The sequence below is a fragment of the Lygodium microphyllum genome, chromosome 15 (assembly GCF_053477565.2).
Source record: "Lygodium microphyllum isolate KBCC chromosome 15, Lygodium_microphyllum_v1.1.10, whole genome shotgun sequence".
NCBI lineage: Eukaryota > Viridiplantae > Streptophyta > Polypodiopsida > Schizaeales > Lygodiaceae > Lygodium > Lygodium microphyllum.
The window spans coordinates 144,820,213-144,836,766 of record NC_141149.1 but is presented as its reverse complement, the minus strand read 5'-3'; the positions used below and the strand labels follow the sequence as shown (position 1 = coordinate 144,836,766).

At 42.3% G+C, this 16,554-nt stretch overlaps 1 protein-coding gene across 4 annotated transcripts in view; it reads left to right on the top strand.

Annotated features, from left to right (window-relative positions):
- The window catches only part of LOC148025178 (nucleoporin (DUF3414)), a 210,872-nt gene that overhangs the window by 98,234 nt on the left and 96,084 nt on the right, over positions 1 to 16,554 (top strand). For all 4 annotated transcript variants that reach the window (XM_087694951.1, XM_087694950.1, XM_087694949.1 and 1 more), the window contains 2 exons: positions 1,350 to 1,429; positions 1,537 to 1,647. In XM_087694951.1, coding sequence (XP_087551077.1) covers positions 1,350 to 1,429; positions 1,537 to 1,647 — 191 coding nt within the window. The remainder of the gene's footprint in view (positions 1 to 1,349; positions 1,430 to 1,536; positions 1,648 to 16,554) is intronic.

The following is a 16,554-nucleotide window of genomic DNA, read 5'->3' as shown; positions in this document are numbered from 1 at the left end:
TTTCCATTGTAACTAGAGTCTTGGATTCACATTTTGTTTCAACCTCTTGTCATGTTCATAACTCATTGTTGAAAATTAAAGCAAAGAGATATGTGGTTTGTGAATTGTAATAGTATTGAATGGATAATGCCTTGTGACACTATTCCATGGGTAGCCACTCTCATGTTAAAACAAGTAAAATTTACTAGCCTAACCCTTAATTTCCTATGTATTTCTTAATGACCGTATGAAACACCGGATTTTATCCAACATTTTTTGTGTATGTTTGGTACCGCAGTAAGTCCATGGATTGGATGTATTGGAGAGATTGTACCTGACTACCTAGATGTTAGCTCATCTAGCACTTTCAATATTGGCTTTTACTGAACAACTTTAATGATGAATGAAGCTTTTTTGGCTAGTATATGATTATAAATCTTCAAGATACTAAAGGCCAATGTGTAGGGTTGGAGAGCTTAGTTTATTTTCGCGATGTGGTTTTCCAGAATATCTCAATGGCAATGGACATGAAAGCCTGTATCCACTGTTCACCTTATGGTAAGCAGAAGAAACAACTATTATAATGTATTACAATGGACTGCATTATTCGGTATGAACATGTAGATAATTTCCAATAGACACCTTCAACACTATTTTTTACATCACCCATTCATTCATTTTGTTGAGCTATATGTCACAAAGACACATGCATGCGTGCATGCGCATGTCCTCTTTTGTGAACCATTGTTCACTAGCTATTACAATACAAGGAGAGTAGAGTTCATAACAAACATATTTTTGAAAAGATCACACTAGTTGTAAAACACATTCATATAAGAACTCTCTATATCACCAACATAGCAACTATTATACGAGCTTTGATGATGGTTGTAGGACCGAAATTCCAAGAATGCATGGTTCCTTTGTGGTTTCAAATTGTCTACAAAGCCCAACATTTTACCAGGTTGAACAACTAGGAGCTACGAGAATTAGCCAAATGAGTGCACATGAAATTTGGCATACAACCTTTGAGAAAGTCTATCCAAGTCTTGAGAATACTTTAGTGGCCAGGGAATCTGAAAGGAGATGTGGTATTCTGTCTGTAGCATTTGTACACATGGAGCATTGCATTGAGGCAATGCAACAGTTTTCTTTCTAATTTTCTGCACCACTGGTAATAGGAAATACCAAGCCAAATGGGGGAGGGCCTAGGTGCAGTTAAGAGTCAGGTTACGGTTTTTATCAGTAATACTTATTTTGTCAAAGTATCTGATGTGCATACTCTCCTCAAGCTTCATGCTTGAATGCTACTTTTACGTATTGATTGATTGTTTACATCTTAAAGAGGTTGTGATGCTTGTGTTTTGCAGCTGTTAGCAAACTCTCTTTTAGGACTAGATGATCTCTCTCTTCCAGCACATACAGATGCCTATATGGATGAGTATGCAAGGTACTGTTATATTGTGTTTCTTTTGAGGATAGTTATGTGCAATGACCAACACTTTATTCTGATTCTATTCAAAATTCATGTCTGATATATAATGTGTCTGGTGACAGAATCAACGTATTGGCTGTCATATGTGTCCTACTTGATAAGCTCATGGATGGAGGAATGGACATGTCAGCAGCAGCCCTTTCTGTCGAGATCCTTTCTGCATTCACATGCTGGTAGGTTTTTATACTTGTGCTTGAATTAGAATCAGAAAACTTCGATCCATATGTTTGGATAATGTAAGATGACTCAAAAGAGGAAATAATTTAAGAGCTCAGAGGCCTTAGCAGGTTGGACAGGTTGCTACAGTGTATGAGTTGGTCCATATGGTCTTCAGGTCTTAATTTTGGAGGATTTGAAGCTAACAGACAGACCATTTAGCAAAGCACCAAGAAAATAGTTACAGATGGCATGGGAGCAGCTATTTTGGCTCCTTTCTCGGGAGCAGGAATTGGTGAGATCTGTAATACCTTTGAAAGGTGGCAAATGCCTTGGAGGTGATGGGAAAAGACAGGATATTCTTTGAGACCCATCGGGATGTCATCCGTAAAGGGTTCACTATCAACTTTTAAGGATCATGGAATTAGGACTCATACTTTAGAGGGTGTTTGAGGAACTATTTCACCTCACTCCTAAAGCTATTGGGACAATAAGAGATTATATGGTTGTAGACAAATGACCTCATTATGGCTGCCTACAAGATTTTAGGTATGGGCTATTAGTCTCAACGTTTCTCCCATGATGCTTAATATCAGTCACTCCAAGCAGACTGACTTTTTTAAAGAGCATAGTGTCTGGGATGATTTTTGTTATCTTCTGGGAGGTTAGAAATCTTGCGTAGAGGGAATTGGAATTTCTTGACGGGCATTAATGTTAAGGATGGTTTTCTGAAGCAGTGGTTCACTGGGGTTGTAGCTTTATACTCCTCAGCATGTTACTGAGTTCTTGCCAGTGGTGGTTGAAATGGGAGTCGGCATTCCAAGCATAGAAATGTGCCACAAGGGACAGAGAGAGAGTGGTGTTGGCGACTGGGCATGGAAGAAAATGAGGAAGTGGGACAAGCAGGTGGAACAGTATATTAAATGAATGATTTCAGCAGCTTTAAACTTGTTATACTGAAGTATTTTAAAGAAAGTAGGTAAAGAAGAACATGCTTCCTTTGGAAGTGTCAGCTGATTTCAGATTTACCATAATATAAAATGCTAGACAAGTGCTAAACAAACACACATCTAAAGTCAAATAGATGTCTGAAGACTTCAAGGAAATGCAAATTGACGTTTTGAATATTAGGGACAACCATAGAAGATTTGCAGAAAATGTCCAAAATATAGGCCTTTGGCAACAGTTTAAAGCATATCATGGAGTATGATAGGAAAGTTCCAGAATACTGAAGATTGAATTAGTAGCCAGCTGCAAATTTCAAGACTCAGTATCACTATAACAAAAGTGAGCAGGTCTGAAGGGCTAGCTTCATGTTCGTGATATATTGGTGGCATTATTTATCTCATGAGTAAACCTCTCCTTTGGTGGGGGTTGAAGGCTGCCTGTGCCTAACCGCCTATATTTACCTTGTAGTTAGTGCCCGTACACTTGCACACTACAGGTGGCAGTCGCCCATCAATGTCATCTTTATTCTTTATTTTTTACTATGATAGAATAGTAAAGGGAGGGCAGGTCACACATTGTGATAGTTAAAGTTCCCAGACACTGGTCTTTCTCTCGAGTTTAAACTTCCATAGCCATAGCTCTTGCTTCCACTTCGAAAGAAACCTTCAATCAATTTTCCATGGCAGCCATGTCTTCATCCATCTAAGGTCAGCATCAGCTCTGCAAGGTCAGCCACAACAAGAGAAGACCCAAGAGCAGGCTACACAATTTTTGGTGCATTTTAGGAGGTTGTGCTGCTGCTCCTGTGAGAGTGCGCAACGGAAGAAGAAACACGAACACAGAGGGAGAGAGAGAGAGAAAGCAGAAGATGAAGGAAGAAAATCTGCACTGACTGTAATGAATGCTGAATACAAAACTGTGGACTGATCAGTCCCTGCATGCAGCCTGAAGCGTCAGTGAGGGCACCAGATCAGGCTGATGATGACGGCAGCACCGAAGACGGAGGAAGATGACGGAGTCGGAGTGTGCACCTGCCAAAGAAGGAGGGAAGATGATAATACAACTGACTGCCAAGTGGGAAATGGCTATAAATAGCCAAAAAACCCAAAAATTGGCCGACCTGAAATTTGAGGCCATAAATATGTCCGACCAGCATTTAATGCTGATTCGACCAGCACTTAATGCTGGTAAAATGCCAGGAATGCTCAGAAAAATCCCGGAAAGGGTGGACAATGTCCGGCAGGTGAGGCAAGCTGAAGAATGCAGAAACTGTCCCGGGAAATGCACACAAAATCCCGACTGGAGGAGAAAATGCACTTAAATGCAATAAACTGAGTGCTCTAGAATGAGCTACCTCCTCCGTCAAAACAAGTGATAGACAAGTCAGAGCTCCTAAAGTCCTCGTCTGACTCAGACTGAGAGGCTCACAGGCAGGAGATGATAGGTCATGACAAACATGACTGCTAACACCCCCTCTTAGATCCTGGATGTGGCGGAAGGCCAAGGGAGAAACGGATCCTGGGTGGCAAGAGGAATGCCAAGGTCGATGAAGTCCGTCGATGAAGAGTGCCGATGAAGAAACTCCTCGGGATCTTGGGAAGCCCCCTCTAAAACAGTAGGGGCCAAGAAATCCAGAGCCGCATCACCGAGATCGTCCCCCTCTGAAAGGGATGGGGGGTACGAGGGAACCACCAGAGGAGAGGGTGGGGGATGGGAAGGAACCTGTGAAAAAGAGGGTGCAGAAGTGGAAACGGGTGTAGCAATAATTGCCTCGGAGGTCCCTGCATAAGAGAAGGGGAATGGAGCCTATAAAGCCCGCTCTCTTGCCAACCTGTCGCAATAATAGCCCCTGTAGAAGAATCCTCAATACAAACGGCTTGCTCGGTGAAGACAACCCGGGTACCAAGCCTAGTAAGGCCATAGATTGAGAGGAGTGGAAAGCCCAAGTCAGGAACATAAAGAGCCTGGGAAAGGGAGTGCGACGCGCGGTCGGGAAATAAAGGCAAAGTGCCAACACCACAAATAGGCACCGAAACAATGTCAGCAGCAGTGACTGAACCCTCAGAAGGGCATAGATCCTGCAACAAATCACCTCGGGGAGTCATATGACTAGAAGCTCCACTATCAACCAGCCAAGGTCTCTCAGAAGATGAGGCAACCACTGAAGAAGGCTCCTCCAAGTCAACAATATGAAGGAACACTGACTCATGGGTAACCGCTGGAGTAGAGGTAGAAGGCTCGGATGTGTTAGCTCCATCCTTCGCTCCTGGACGAAGGTGAGGGTACTTCTTCCAACATTTCTCCTCTGGATGTGTCCCCTTTCCACAGTATGGGCATTTAGGCTTCTCCGAGTCGGAGTTAGGACCTGAAGAACTCTTGTGTCTTTTAGCTAGTGACTTTCCTTTCTTCTGTGTCCCCCCTCTTGAACATGCAACAAAAGTTGTGATGGAGGTGGATCCACTGGCTACCTCTTTGGCGCGCTCAGCATGCTCCAAAACAAGCGGGGCAAGCTCCTCCCATAGAAGCTTCTCAAGGGTCCTCGAGGTAAGAAGGCTGGTGTAGAAGACATCAAAACGGGGAGATGGCAGCTGAGTCAAGAGAATCATGGCCATATCCTGGGAAGAGATCATCCTGCCAAGAGATGCAAGCTCATCCCTCATCTCCTCCAACCTGTTGATATGATCCTTCATGGAAGAAGAATTATCAACAACGAGCATCCGTAATTTCTTCTCGAGAGTAATCCAATGGGCAAAAGTTTTCTGATGGTACAAAGAAGCAAGCTTTGTCCACACTTCCACTGCTTTCCGCAAGCTGCGCACATGCACTAGGACAGAATCCTGTAAGCTCATAAAGAGGAAAGATCGAGCTCATGAGTTGAGCCGATCCCATAAGGCCTTACGATCCATCGATGATTCAACGGTGGGATCCTCCACTGGACGGGAAATAGGGTGGGTAACAAACTCCCAAAGATCGAAGGTATCAAGGATACACTCCACCTTACACGACCAAAGCGAGTAGTTGGAACCATCAAGCCGTTCTTCTTTGGGCAAAGAAGGGAGTACGCGCACCTGTATAGAGGGTGCCATGGAAGGCATATGAAGGCCAGAAAACGAGCCTTCTGTGAAACATGGGGAAAATGGGGAATAGAGGGATCTTGGTCAAATGGGCTAGGTGACCTCCGGTCGTTGCGTGAACTAGCACGAAAGTCTCTCCGTCTCTCAATGGAAGGAATAGAGACCTCATCCTCTGAATCAGCAAAGAACTGGTGATAAGACATCTTCATATATATCTGCAATCACCAAACAATCTGCAACCAACAGACAGTCAAGATGGAGCCGCCTATGTCAGAAAAGACCCAGAAGATGCTGCCGCCTGCAAGAGGAGAGAGAAAATGCTGCCGCCTGGAGAGAAAAACTGCCGCCTATCCTCCAAATGATGACGCCTTCTCCCCTACTGATGTTGACCACCTCCTGTTTGCTGCGTTTGATGGAAACGCAGGTTGCAAACACCTAGAAAACTGTCGCCTACTCCTCCTGATGCTGCAAAACAACAAAACGCAGGTATGGAAGGCTGCGTTTCAGCCTGGACAGCACCGCCAAGGGCTGGAAAGGAGGGAAGAAAGGCTGTACTTGATGGTGTCCTCCTTTGCAATGGAAGCTCTCCTATGTGCTCTCAGTTGGGCTCTGATACCATGTGAGAGTGCGCAACGGAAGAAGAAACACGAACACAGAGGGAGAGAGAGAGAGAAAGCAGAAAATGAAGGAAGAAAATCTGCACTGACTGTAATGAATGCTGAATACAAAACTGTGGACTGATCAGTCCCTGTACGCAGCCTGAAGCGTCAGTGAGGGCACCAAATCAGGCTGATGATGACGGCAGCACCGAAGACGGAGGAAGATGACGGAGTCGGAGTGTACACTTGCCAAAGAAGGAGGGAAGATGATAATACAACTGACTGCCAAGTGAGAAATGGCTATAAATAGCCAAAAAACCCAAAAACTGGCCGACCTGAAATTTGAGGCCATAAATATGTCCGACCAGCATTTAATGCTGGTAAAATGCCAGGAATGCTCAGAAAAATCCCGGAAAGGGTGGACAATGTCCGGCAGGTGAGGCAGGCTGAAGAATGCAGAAACTGTCCCGGAAAATGCACATAAAATCCCGACTGGAGGAGAAAATGCACTGAAATGCAATAAACTGAGTGCTCTAGAATGAGTTACCTCCTCCGTCAAAACAAGTGATAGACAAGTCAGAGCTCCTAAAGTCCTCGTCTGACTCAGACTGAGGCTCACAGGTAGGAGATGATAGGTCATGACAAACATGACTGCTAACAGCTCCTGCCTCTGGCATTTCCTCCAGCCTCGTCTCTCATGCTTTGCCCATGTATTGGGGGTTTCTTGCGGCTCATTGGACTCCATCTCAGGCACTTTTTGGAAAGAGAATGATCAGCCATTGCTCAAGAGTTGTGGACAGACTTGTTGTTCACAGTTTGGGGCAGCATATCTTTGAATGTTTATGCCTCTTTGATGCTTATTCATTGAAGGTTTAATGTTGGGATAATGTATGATGCTTGGGGATGCTCCATTGATGAATTAGACCTCACTTTGCTTAGCCATTGGAAGGTTTATTATTGTCTTTTAAATGCTCAAATATGGAGGGAGCTTTACTCATTCAGGAAGTTCATAGGAAGAATGTTGATGCATTCTGCTCCTCTCATGCTAGATCTAAGTCTAGACCTCATGGGCAGGGTCACAAAAAATCTCGCAGTCCTAAGTCTTCTCTTACATGTCATTATTGTGGGCAATAGGGATATATATGGCCAAAGTGCCATAAGATTTGTTGGGATAGATGCGATAAAGACAAAGGGAAAGTAAATGATAATGCTAAATCATCAGACGATCGGTGCAACATTAAATCCATGCCAATATTGAGGAGATTTATGCATTGGAGAACAACTCAAATGATTATATGTTGGTTGCTTCTTTACTTAGTGTCACATAGCTGATTGATGGCCAGTCTTCATTCTCTCAGTGTTGATTACTTGATTTGGGGGCTTCCTGTCATGTGACTATACATTACATTTGGTTCCATACTTACCGTACCATTTTTGGTTTAATACGTCTAGGAGATGATTGTGTATATCATATTGTTGGCATCAGTGATGTATGCTTGCATTTCCTATTGGTACTTCTTTTGTTTTGCATGATGTATCTCATGCCTCGGTTTTGATGAAAAGCTTTATCTCTATTGAACAGTAGGTTGATGCTGGTTATTATGTTTCTTTCGGTATATCGAAAATTACTCATGGTAACCTCTTTTTTTGTAGAGGTGCCAAAATTGGTAGTCTTTACCCATGAAAGTTTTAACTTGTTTGTAGTATCTCTCGACCTTGGACAATCCATGTTTTGGTTCTTGTGATCATTGCTTATGTGGCTGGTAGATATCTAATACTCAAAAAGTTTGGTTCTACGTGCATGGGTGAGCTCTTGGCTCTTGTTCATTTGGATATTTGTGGTTCTATGCTGTGTCGGTCTTTGGGTGTTGCTAAGTAATTTGTCACGTTTATTGATGACTTTTCACATAGAGTGTGGGTTTATCCTATAAGGCAGAAGCTAGAGGTTTTAGTTAATTTTCAGTGCTTTGTTGCTTTGGTTAAGAAGTGATACGGACATAGGCTAAGATACCTAAGATTAGATAATGGGAGTGAGTATGTATCACATGTCTTTGGGCAATTTTGTGATGATCAAGGCATTAAGTGTTAGTTGACTGCTCCCTATACCCCACCCCTAAATGGTATTTGTAGAGCTCTTGAATAGGACCATATAGGAGAGGGTTTGTAGTATGCTTAGTCATGTAGACTTACCTTCTATATTTTTGGACTAAGGCAATTACTATTGCAGTTCACTTGATCAATAGATCTCCATGCATTGCTCTTGTTGGTAGAGTTGTAGAGGAGATATGTTCTAGTAAACCTCCCGCATATGCATACTTAAGAGTCTTTGGATATGAGGCATTCTGCCATATTCTCAAAGAGTGCAACAAGTTGGATCCAAAGTTTGTCGATCCACAGGCTAGGAAAGTTATTTGTAGCCATGGTGTTGTGGTTTATGAGGATAAGGTGCATGAGCAACCTGAGCAGGTGATTAAGATGCGCAAGGTGATCTTTTAGAAAGAGCCTCTTGAGTCTTGTTAGTGTACAACCGAGCCCAGTTAGATAGCATATAGTTGTTGTTGATGCTCTACTAGCCTAGGATCCGCCTATTGTGTATGATTATGGTGATGATGGACAAAGAGGACATGATGTATTAGCTCCACAACCATTTTTGCAACACTCTACTAGAGTTTTGTGTTTTCCTAATCATTGTGAGCCCTCTTATATTATGACGTCATGGTGAGAGATTTTGATGTTGTTTAACTTGGGAGAGGGCTATGTAGTTTGAGTTTGACTCACTGAAAATAAACATACTTGGAATTTAGTTTCCTTGCCTAATGGAAAATATACATTGCCATGTAAGTGGGTGTATAAGTTGAAGAGCATCCTTGGTCGCTCTAAGCTAGAATACAAGACCCGTTTAGTTGCAAAGGGTTTTAAATAGGAAAAGGGAGTTGGCTTGGATGTGATATTCTTTTTTGTGGTCAAAATGGCAACCCTTTGCTTGGTTTTGGCCTTGGTTGCACAGTTAGATTTGGACTTGTATTAGATGGATGTTGAATCCGCTTTTCTATATGGGGATTTGCATGAGGACATCTATATATAGCATCCTAAGGCCTTTGTGAAAAAGAGTAGGCATCACCTAGTGTGCAAGTTGAGAAAGAGTCTCTATGGACCTAAAAACAAGCGGATTGGGAATGGTTCCATAAGTTTGATGCCTTTATGCATTTATAGTCCTATACCTGCACTACTATAAATCTATGACTTTACATGAAGAAGGCATGTGATAGTAGCCTTATCATTTTGGTACTCTATGTTGATGATATGGTGATTGGTGGGAGTGCTCATGATGAGTTGGATACTTTGAAGAATCAACTCAAGAGAAGCTTAGAGATGAAAGAAATGGGACATGCTTGTCATATACTTGGTATGCGCATTACACGTAACTATTGGAACCAGCCTTCCTTCCGTGGATGGGTGGTACATTCTTGATTACAACTTAATTCTAGGAACAAACAATACATGCAAATCTGAAAATACAAATTTACCTACCGATCTTGGACAATGCACACCCCATTGATCCCAAAATTCGGTATTTCTTTAGCTTTATTGAAGAAAAAGTTGATTTACAATGGGATTCTCCCGATCCCCTTTGCAATCCAAACTCCCCTTGCTATCCAAAGTGACCAGCAAGTCTTCAATCTGGTTTTCCCCTTGATTCGGGCACTTAATTAGGCTTCACCCAATGAAAATGCCCCAAATTCAATGGTTGGCTAGTCCTCCACCTGAATTTAGTTGAAATTCACCTTCAGCCCTGAAAAATTTTTGGCATGCTTTCCAAGGCTGCTGATGCTAAACCCTAATTTCTGCTGTAAATTAGGGTTTACAGAAGAGAAATTTGTAATTTCTCAGTCTCCAAGGCTCCAAATGCTAAGAGCTTCGGAGCAAGGTTGTGAAATGGCTGGGAGATGAGAGAGAAAGCTGTAGAGAGAGAAAATTCAGACTTTCTTTGCGAAGAATTGAAGAAAATCAGTCATTTATTGCTGTTGCCTTGTCTCAACAGCTTGTAGATGTTGCCACCTGCTGTTGATTGGTCTTCTCCAACCCTTGGCTGCCTTAGAAGGTCGTGCAATGGTTGCAAATTAGACTAGCAACATCTCCTCCCTCTCTCTTGCAGGCTGAATATACTAAAAATGCCTCTCTTCAGCCTCTAAAGACGTTTTTCAGACTTGCATGGGTATTTTTGACAAGTGGCAGCCTTTGCAAATGGTTTTTTTAGTATTATCCATAATTAAATATTAATTTTCAGTCTTTAAATAATAAAAATTACTCTAATAATTATTTCAATGCCCCTGAAAAATAATATGACTGGCCAATAATTAAATTGGCTAGGCACATAGTTGTCAGGTACGAAAGGTACGATACGATAAAATACGGTACTAAATGGTATCTTAAGATTCGATAAGGTATGATACGATATTAGTACGAAAAAAAATAACTTGATTGTTTTGGACTAAAGATAATAGAATAGATATTTCAAGTCTAAATAGCAATGCTATTAGAGTAAATAAGATGAGTACTTGAGGGTTCAGGGTAACATGCGAAAACCTAATGTTGCATGCGCAACATGTGCTACTACTACCTACGACTTATAACTACATAGATGGGAGTGGATACATTATACATGCATGATCATAAAAATAAGAGAAGTGCGGGCTCGAGAGAGAGAAGGTTGAGAGAAATTATTTGAATCTCAAATAACCTAATCTCATGGGAGAATCATATTAATATAAGGAGCATTTAGCTCATCCGAGAGTGCTGTTCGAATGGGAAAGATGTATCCATTGAGTTGATACCTTGTGGTAGAAATATGTAAGGTACAGTACCTAAAGTATGGTATAGTATCAAACCTTTCGTACATGGTACTAGTGCAACTAGAGAGAGGAAGATGCTAGAGAGAGAGAGAGAGAGAGAGAGAGAGAGAGAGAGAGAGAGAGAGGCTTGGGGGAGAAATAAGAATGAAAGAAGAAAAAAAAAGAAAGAAAAAAAGAAAGTTGTAGACTTAAGGAGAGGTGCCAAAAAGTGCCCATTTTTTCGTACTAAATCATACTGATACGTACCATACCGTACCGTACCACACGGATCAGTCCGTAGTATGTACGGAGACAACCCTGGCTAGGCAACTTTCATTCCCGAGTATCTCTGTGCAATCTTTGACCATGAGATTGATGTTAGGTACCATTAAATGCCACGTCTCTAGTGTCACCAACTGACACTTATGGCCAAATGAATGACCTAGGCCAACAACTGATACCGGATACCACCAAGGACCTGTGCGGCATAACTTATAGTAAGTTTTGCCTTTGATATCCCGTGATTTTCTCGGGCCCCGGGCTAGTAAATTTACTCTAATCCTAGTTGCACCTCACATGTACAACATTTACTTAATCATGTGATTAAAAATTAATCCACATGTCAAGTGAGGTTTGAAAAATACATGTCCTCATGACAACTACTCTAAGGGACTCCACTACTTTCGCAGGAGTACATTCACATGGTACTTGAGCAGTTGCATATGCAAGATGCTAAGATCATTGGCGAAAATACATGTCCTCATGACAACTACTCTAGGGGACTCCACTACTTTCGCAGGAGTACATTCACATGGTACTTGAGCAGTTGCATATGCAAGATGTTAAGATCCTTGGTGTCCCTTAAATCTTTACCTTCCCATGTGAAGGTAAGTCATGTAGATTGTCCCCAATTAGATGATGTGGGGCTAGGATGGCCAATATTCCGCATACATTAGTAGTGGACAGCTTGATGCTACATGTATGCCATGATAGCCACCTGACATGACATAGTATTTGCAATGGGAGTTGTGGCTTGTTATATGTCAACACTCAGTTGAGCTAATTGTTCCTTACACTAACAACTCTTCCATGGGATTAGGTTATTTGAGATTCAAATAATTTCTCTACCTTATTTTGTAAAATATAATTGGATTTGAAGTTGTTTTTAGAGTGGAGTAATGTACTTTTATTATATTGTCCCTTAAAATATCTTAAGGTACCATTTAGTACCATATTTTATCGTATTGTACTTGACAACAATGTTTTATCTCATTCTCTTCAGTTTCACTAAAGTGATAAGCATAGTTGTTAGGTACGATACAGTACGGTATGATAAAATACGGTACTAAATGGTACCTTATGATTTTATAAGATACGGTATGGTATTAGTACGAAAAAAAATTAAGATGATTTTTTAAATAACAAGAACTATAAATCTTTAAATGATAGATCATAGAATACATGTTTAAATGGAAATAGCCATTTCATTACAGAATAAGATGATACATGGAGTGACCATTGCGATCGCATGGGCTGCGCAAAACATGCGATACAACTACAGTCTAGTATATCTGATACAAAAAAAAGAGAGACCCACGTTATATGAATCTATGATGAGGCATCACTATCATCATCATCATCATCATCATCAGAATCATTTGAGTGCCCATCAAGAGAGTTTGAAGATGACTTCTCGACATCTGATGATGAGACACACTCATACTCATCCTCATCCTCATTGATGAGGTTACCATCATCATCAAATGATGGCTCTCTAGGTAGTGGTTGTGTAGGCAAGGGAGGGACGCCATCATGAGGCATACAATGTGAGCTACTAGAGCTCCGCCTTACATGTGTCTGCAAGCCACTTGAACCACCCCTCCTCGATGATGGAGGGCGTCAAATGATCATGCCCTTGCTACCACCTACTCGAACTCCTTGCCCATGAGCACGCTGACTGCGAGTGTCACACGTATCTGCTGCTATAAGCTCTCTATAGAGCTATGCAAAAATCATCTCCTCCTCGTCCACCTCTTTATGTATACTTTGAAGAGTGTCGCTTGTCAACTTCAATGTATCAACATTCACCTATTCAATGCAGTGATGTATGTAAGATTGATAATTGTAAATGTTTAAGTCTAAATCGTAAAGTATAAACTTCGAAGTTCAAAGTTTAAAAGTTAAAATAACAAATTTTAAATGTTATGGTTAAGTGTTTAAACTTTATCTGCTTCGGACTACCCATGCTCATCATAGCCCTCATCATGCGTAAGTTAGTGCGGCAATAGACTAGCCGCTCTAATTGTTGTGTGCTAAGCGGATTGCGAATCTTTGAGTGAATGAGAGAATAGGCACTCGAGTTTCTCTCACATGCACCCGAAGAGCAATCCTAGGCAAGGATACTCAGGGCTAAGGGATGAAGGGTCTCCAATGCGTATCCAAAGTTTTGCCACGAAAATAAAGGCTTCACAAGTGACTCTCTCCTCCAACAAGTAGGAGAAGCAAAAGCCACATGCCCTCTCTGATCCGTGTAGCATCCTAGCTCCTCCAGCATTGCATTGTGGGTATCCATAAGGACCACACGAGTCAAATAAGCAAGTTGGTCCGAATGGAACTCTCTATCATCCATGACCGCTGGTGACTTGTAGGCCGGATGTACGGATGCGGCAAAACCATGGATGGGCTTATGCATCCATGATTATCTCCTCTCTGCTATCTCTTAAACATGTGTCTCTGTGATCACTGTACAAGCACGTGCCTCCAGCAATGCCGCTCTAAAGAAGTCAACGAGAAGGCCCATGGTGGACCCCTCGCAATCACTCATACATAACACCCTATAAAAGGGAGTCACGACAATGACAATGGCATGGACTTTTTGCCGAAACTGCTCATTAAGGCACAAGCGCTGCATGGCTTTGGCCTTCTCTATCTCATGCTCATCCCACTTATTCCATAGAGTGGATACCACTGTCTGGCACAAGGCGAACCGCGTCTCATAAAGGCCCTCTAGCAATAACCACATGTAAGCAAAGCGAGTTGAAGAAGGCTTCTTCAACTCCAGTGTGCTATGCTCACGATATATCGCAAGCACCTTACCTTACCGTGAAGAATGTGACAATTGATGTAGCTTTGCGGACTACCGTCTTCACCCACTTGAGCTTCCCAATGTGCTCCATGAGCAAGTCCAAACAATGACTTGCACATGGAGTCCACACAATCATTTGCGAACTTGGACTCAAGCAAACAGCCCATGCGTCGACAATTTGATGCATTGTCGGTAACAACTTGCATCACATTTGAGGGGCCCATCTACAACCACAATTTACAAATTACAAGTAAGTATACTTATTACTTAAGAGTAACAATACTTGGAAATTGGAGGTTAGAGAGAGAAAGAGTCTAGAGAGAGTTGAAACTTGAGCCTTGCGGCTTGGGGGGAAAGAGAGAATCGAGATAGATCATAGATACTAGAGAGAAAATTGATTTTTAGAATAGGGAGATAGATAGTTATGCATATGCTATTATCCATAAATCAAATTTTAATTATGAATCATGATATTATCATAATGAAAGAAAGTAAAACAAATTTCAAAGGCAAATTGCAATGTATACCTCAACGATAGCTTGTCGAATGTGGCAGTAGATGAATGCACCCGGCGTTTTTGTCTCCCTCTTGCCAGTATCTACTGCCCGCAAAAAGTAAGTGCCGAGTGGAAATGAGATGAGTATGTTGATGATGCCACGTTTCTTACAATCACTCCATCCGTCGGTGAGAATGGAGCAACCACATTTTATCCATGCGGCTCGAATAGGATCAAGGGCTCTATCTATCCTCTCCTTCTCTTCATCAATCTTTTTTGTCCTCATGCATTGTATGTAACACTGGTCCATCCTTCACATGGACCCACATTGGCAAATGACTTTTACGATCTTTTTCCATTGCTCTTGCTTTAGGACATTGAATGCAAGATTGCACTCAATCACCGTGCGTGCAATTTCAATGTCCGCAAGTTGTTGCTCTAAGAAAAGCAACCGATCCAGGCACATGATCGAGAGCTTGAGAGAGAGAGGATTGTCTCTTCGGCAGCACATGAGACTCCACACTTTGTCTTTTACCGGAGCCAGATGCGGATGTGGAGCCCCTACCACCAATGGTAGAGGCCTCTCTTGCATCGGTTGAAGATACGCCCACATTGGATACTTCCTCGTTAGTAGGCATAGGAGTTGGTGCTGATAAGCCACTTTCTCCTTCTCTTGTGGATCCCCCTCTCATCTTGGCGAGAATCTCCTCCACAATGTTTTGAGGGATCTCCTTGCACGGAGCAACTTGCCCCCCTGTCTTGGAAAGATGTTGGAGAAGCCGAGTTGCACTATTTGCTGCTTTGAGGTTGTCCATTTTGCATAGTCTATGTATTCAATGTCATCCTTGGTTTGTTATTGCCAAATTCTTCATAGAAAAGATTGGCATCTCTCATGGTAGCACAGTTATTCATGCTTCCTGGTGGCATGCGCTTAATTCTACGAGGCCTATAAAGGTTTCCCAGTCTTTTTTGCTTTCGCATTTGATTGCTTCTTGGCAGGAGATACTTCGTTTTGCAGTTTGGCGCCCTCCGGATATTTGTAAGGAGGAAAATTCGCTGCAAGAAGAAATACTTGCTTCCTCGAGGTTGTTGGATTGGCCACATAAAGATTTGCAGCGAGACAAGTGTAATATGATGGCTAGGTTAGGGTTGAAGACAGTCTGTGATGTTGTTATCCCTGGGCAACCCTGGCTTTATTTCTTTAGGCGTATTCGTCAGTATTTTAGGGTGCCTCGTGGATACAGGGACATTTGGGTGTCCATACAAGACAATGTTTAGAGGTTCTCTTCTTTGCCTATGCTACAGCCATTGCATCCATTGCGTGATTGGATGTTTGTGCGACCTGATGACTTTGAGAAAAGGTCAGCCAATCAGATATATCATCAAATGGTGGAAGCTAAGAGATGGGTCATGGGTAAGGGTAATAAGCTCTGGCATCTCAGGGATAGCAAAAAGAAGTGGCGGGAAAGATTTATCCAGCTTTGGAAGTCTGAGGTTCCGTATGAGGGTAAAGTGTTTATGTGGCGGCTGCTCATTGGGGGACTTCCAGCAGGAGAAGTGCTCTGAGCCCGAAAGATCTTTGCAGGTTGTTGTGTTTTTTGTATTACATGTGATGAGACACTGCTTCACCTTTTTGTCTCCTGCCCTGTTGCGCGACAGATCTGGAATTTCATTTCCCGTGTGTGGTTCTCGGTGGCTCAGCACCACTTACCAGTTCGTTCATGGATTCTGGGAAATATGTCCTCTATGCTCTCTTTGCCTTCAGATTGTTCCTGCCTATTCCATTTCCTCAGATGGACAGGCCTGTGGCATAAATGGCGTACTCGCAATGTCTTTATTTTTGATTCGGTATCGGGCATCCATGGACATGTGGCCCGTGCGCGTGGATTG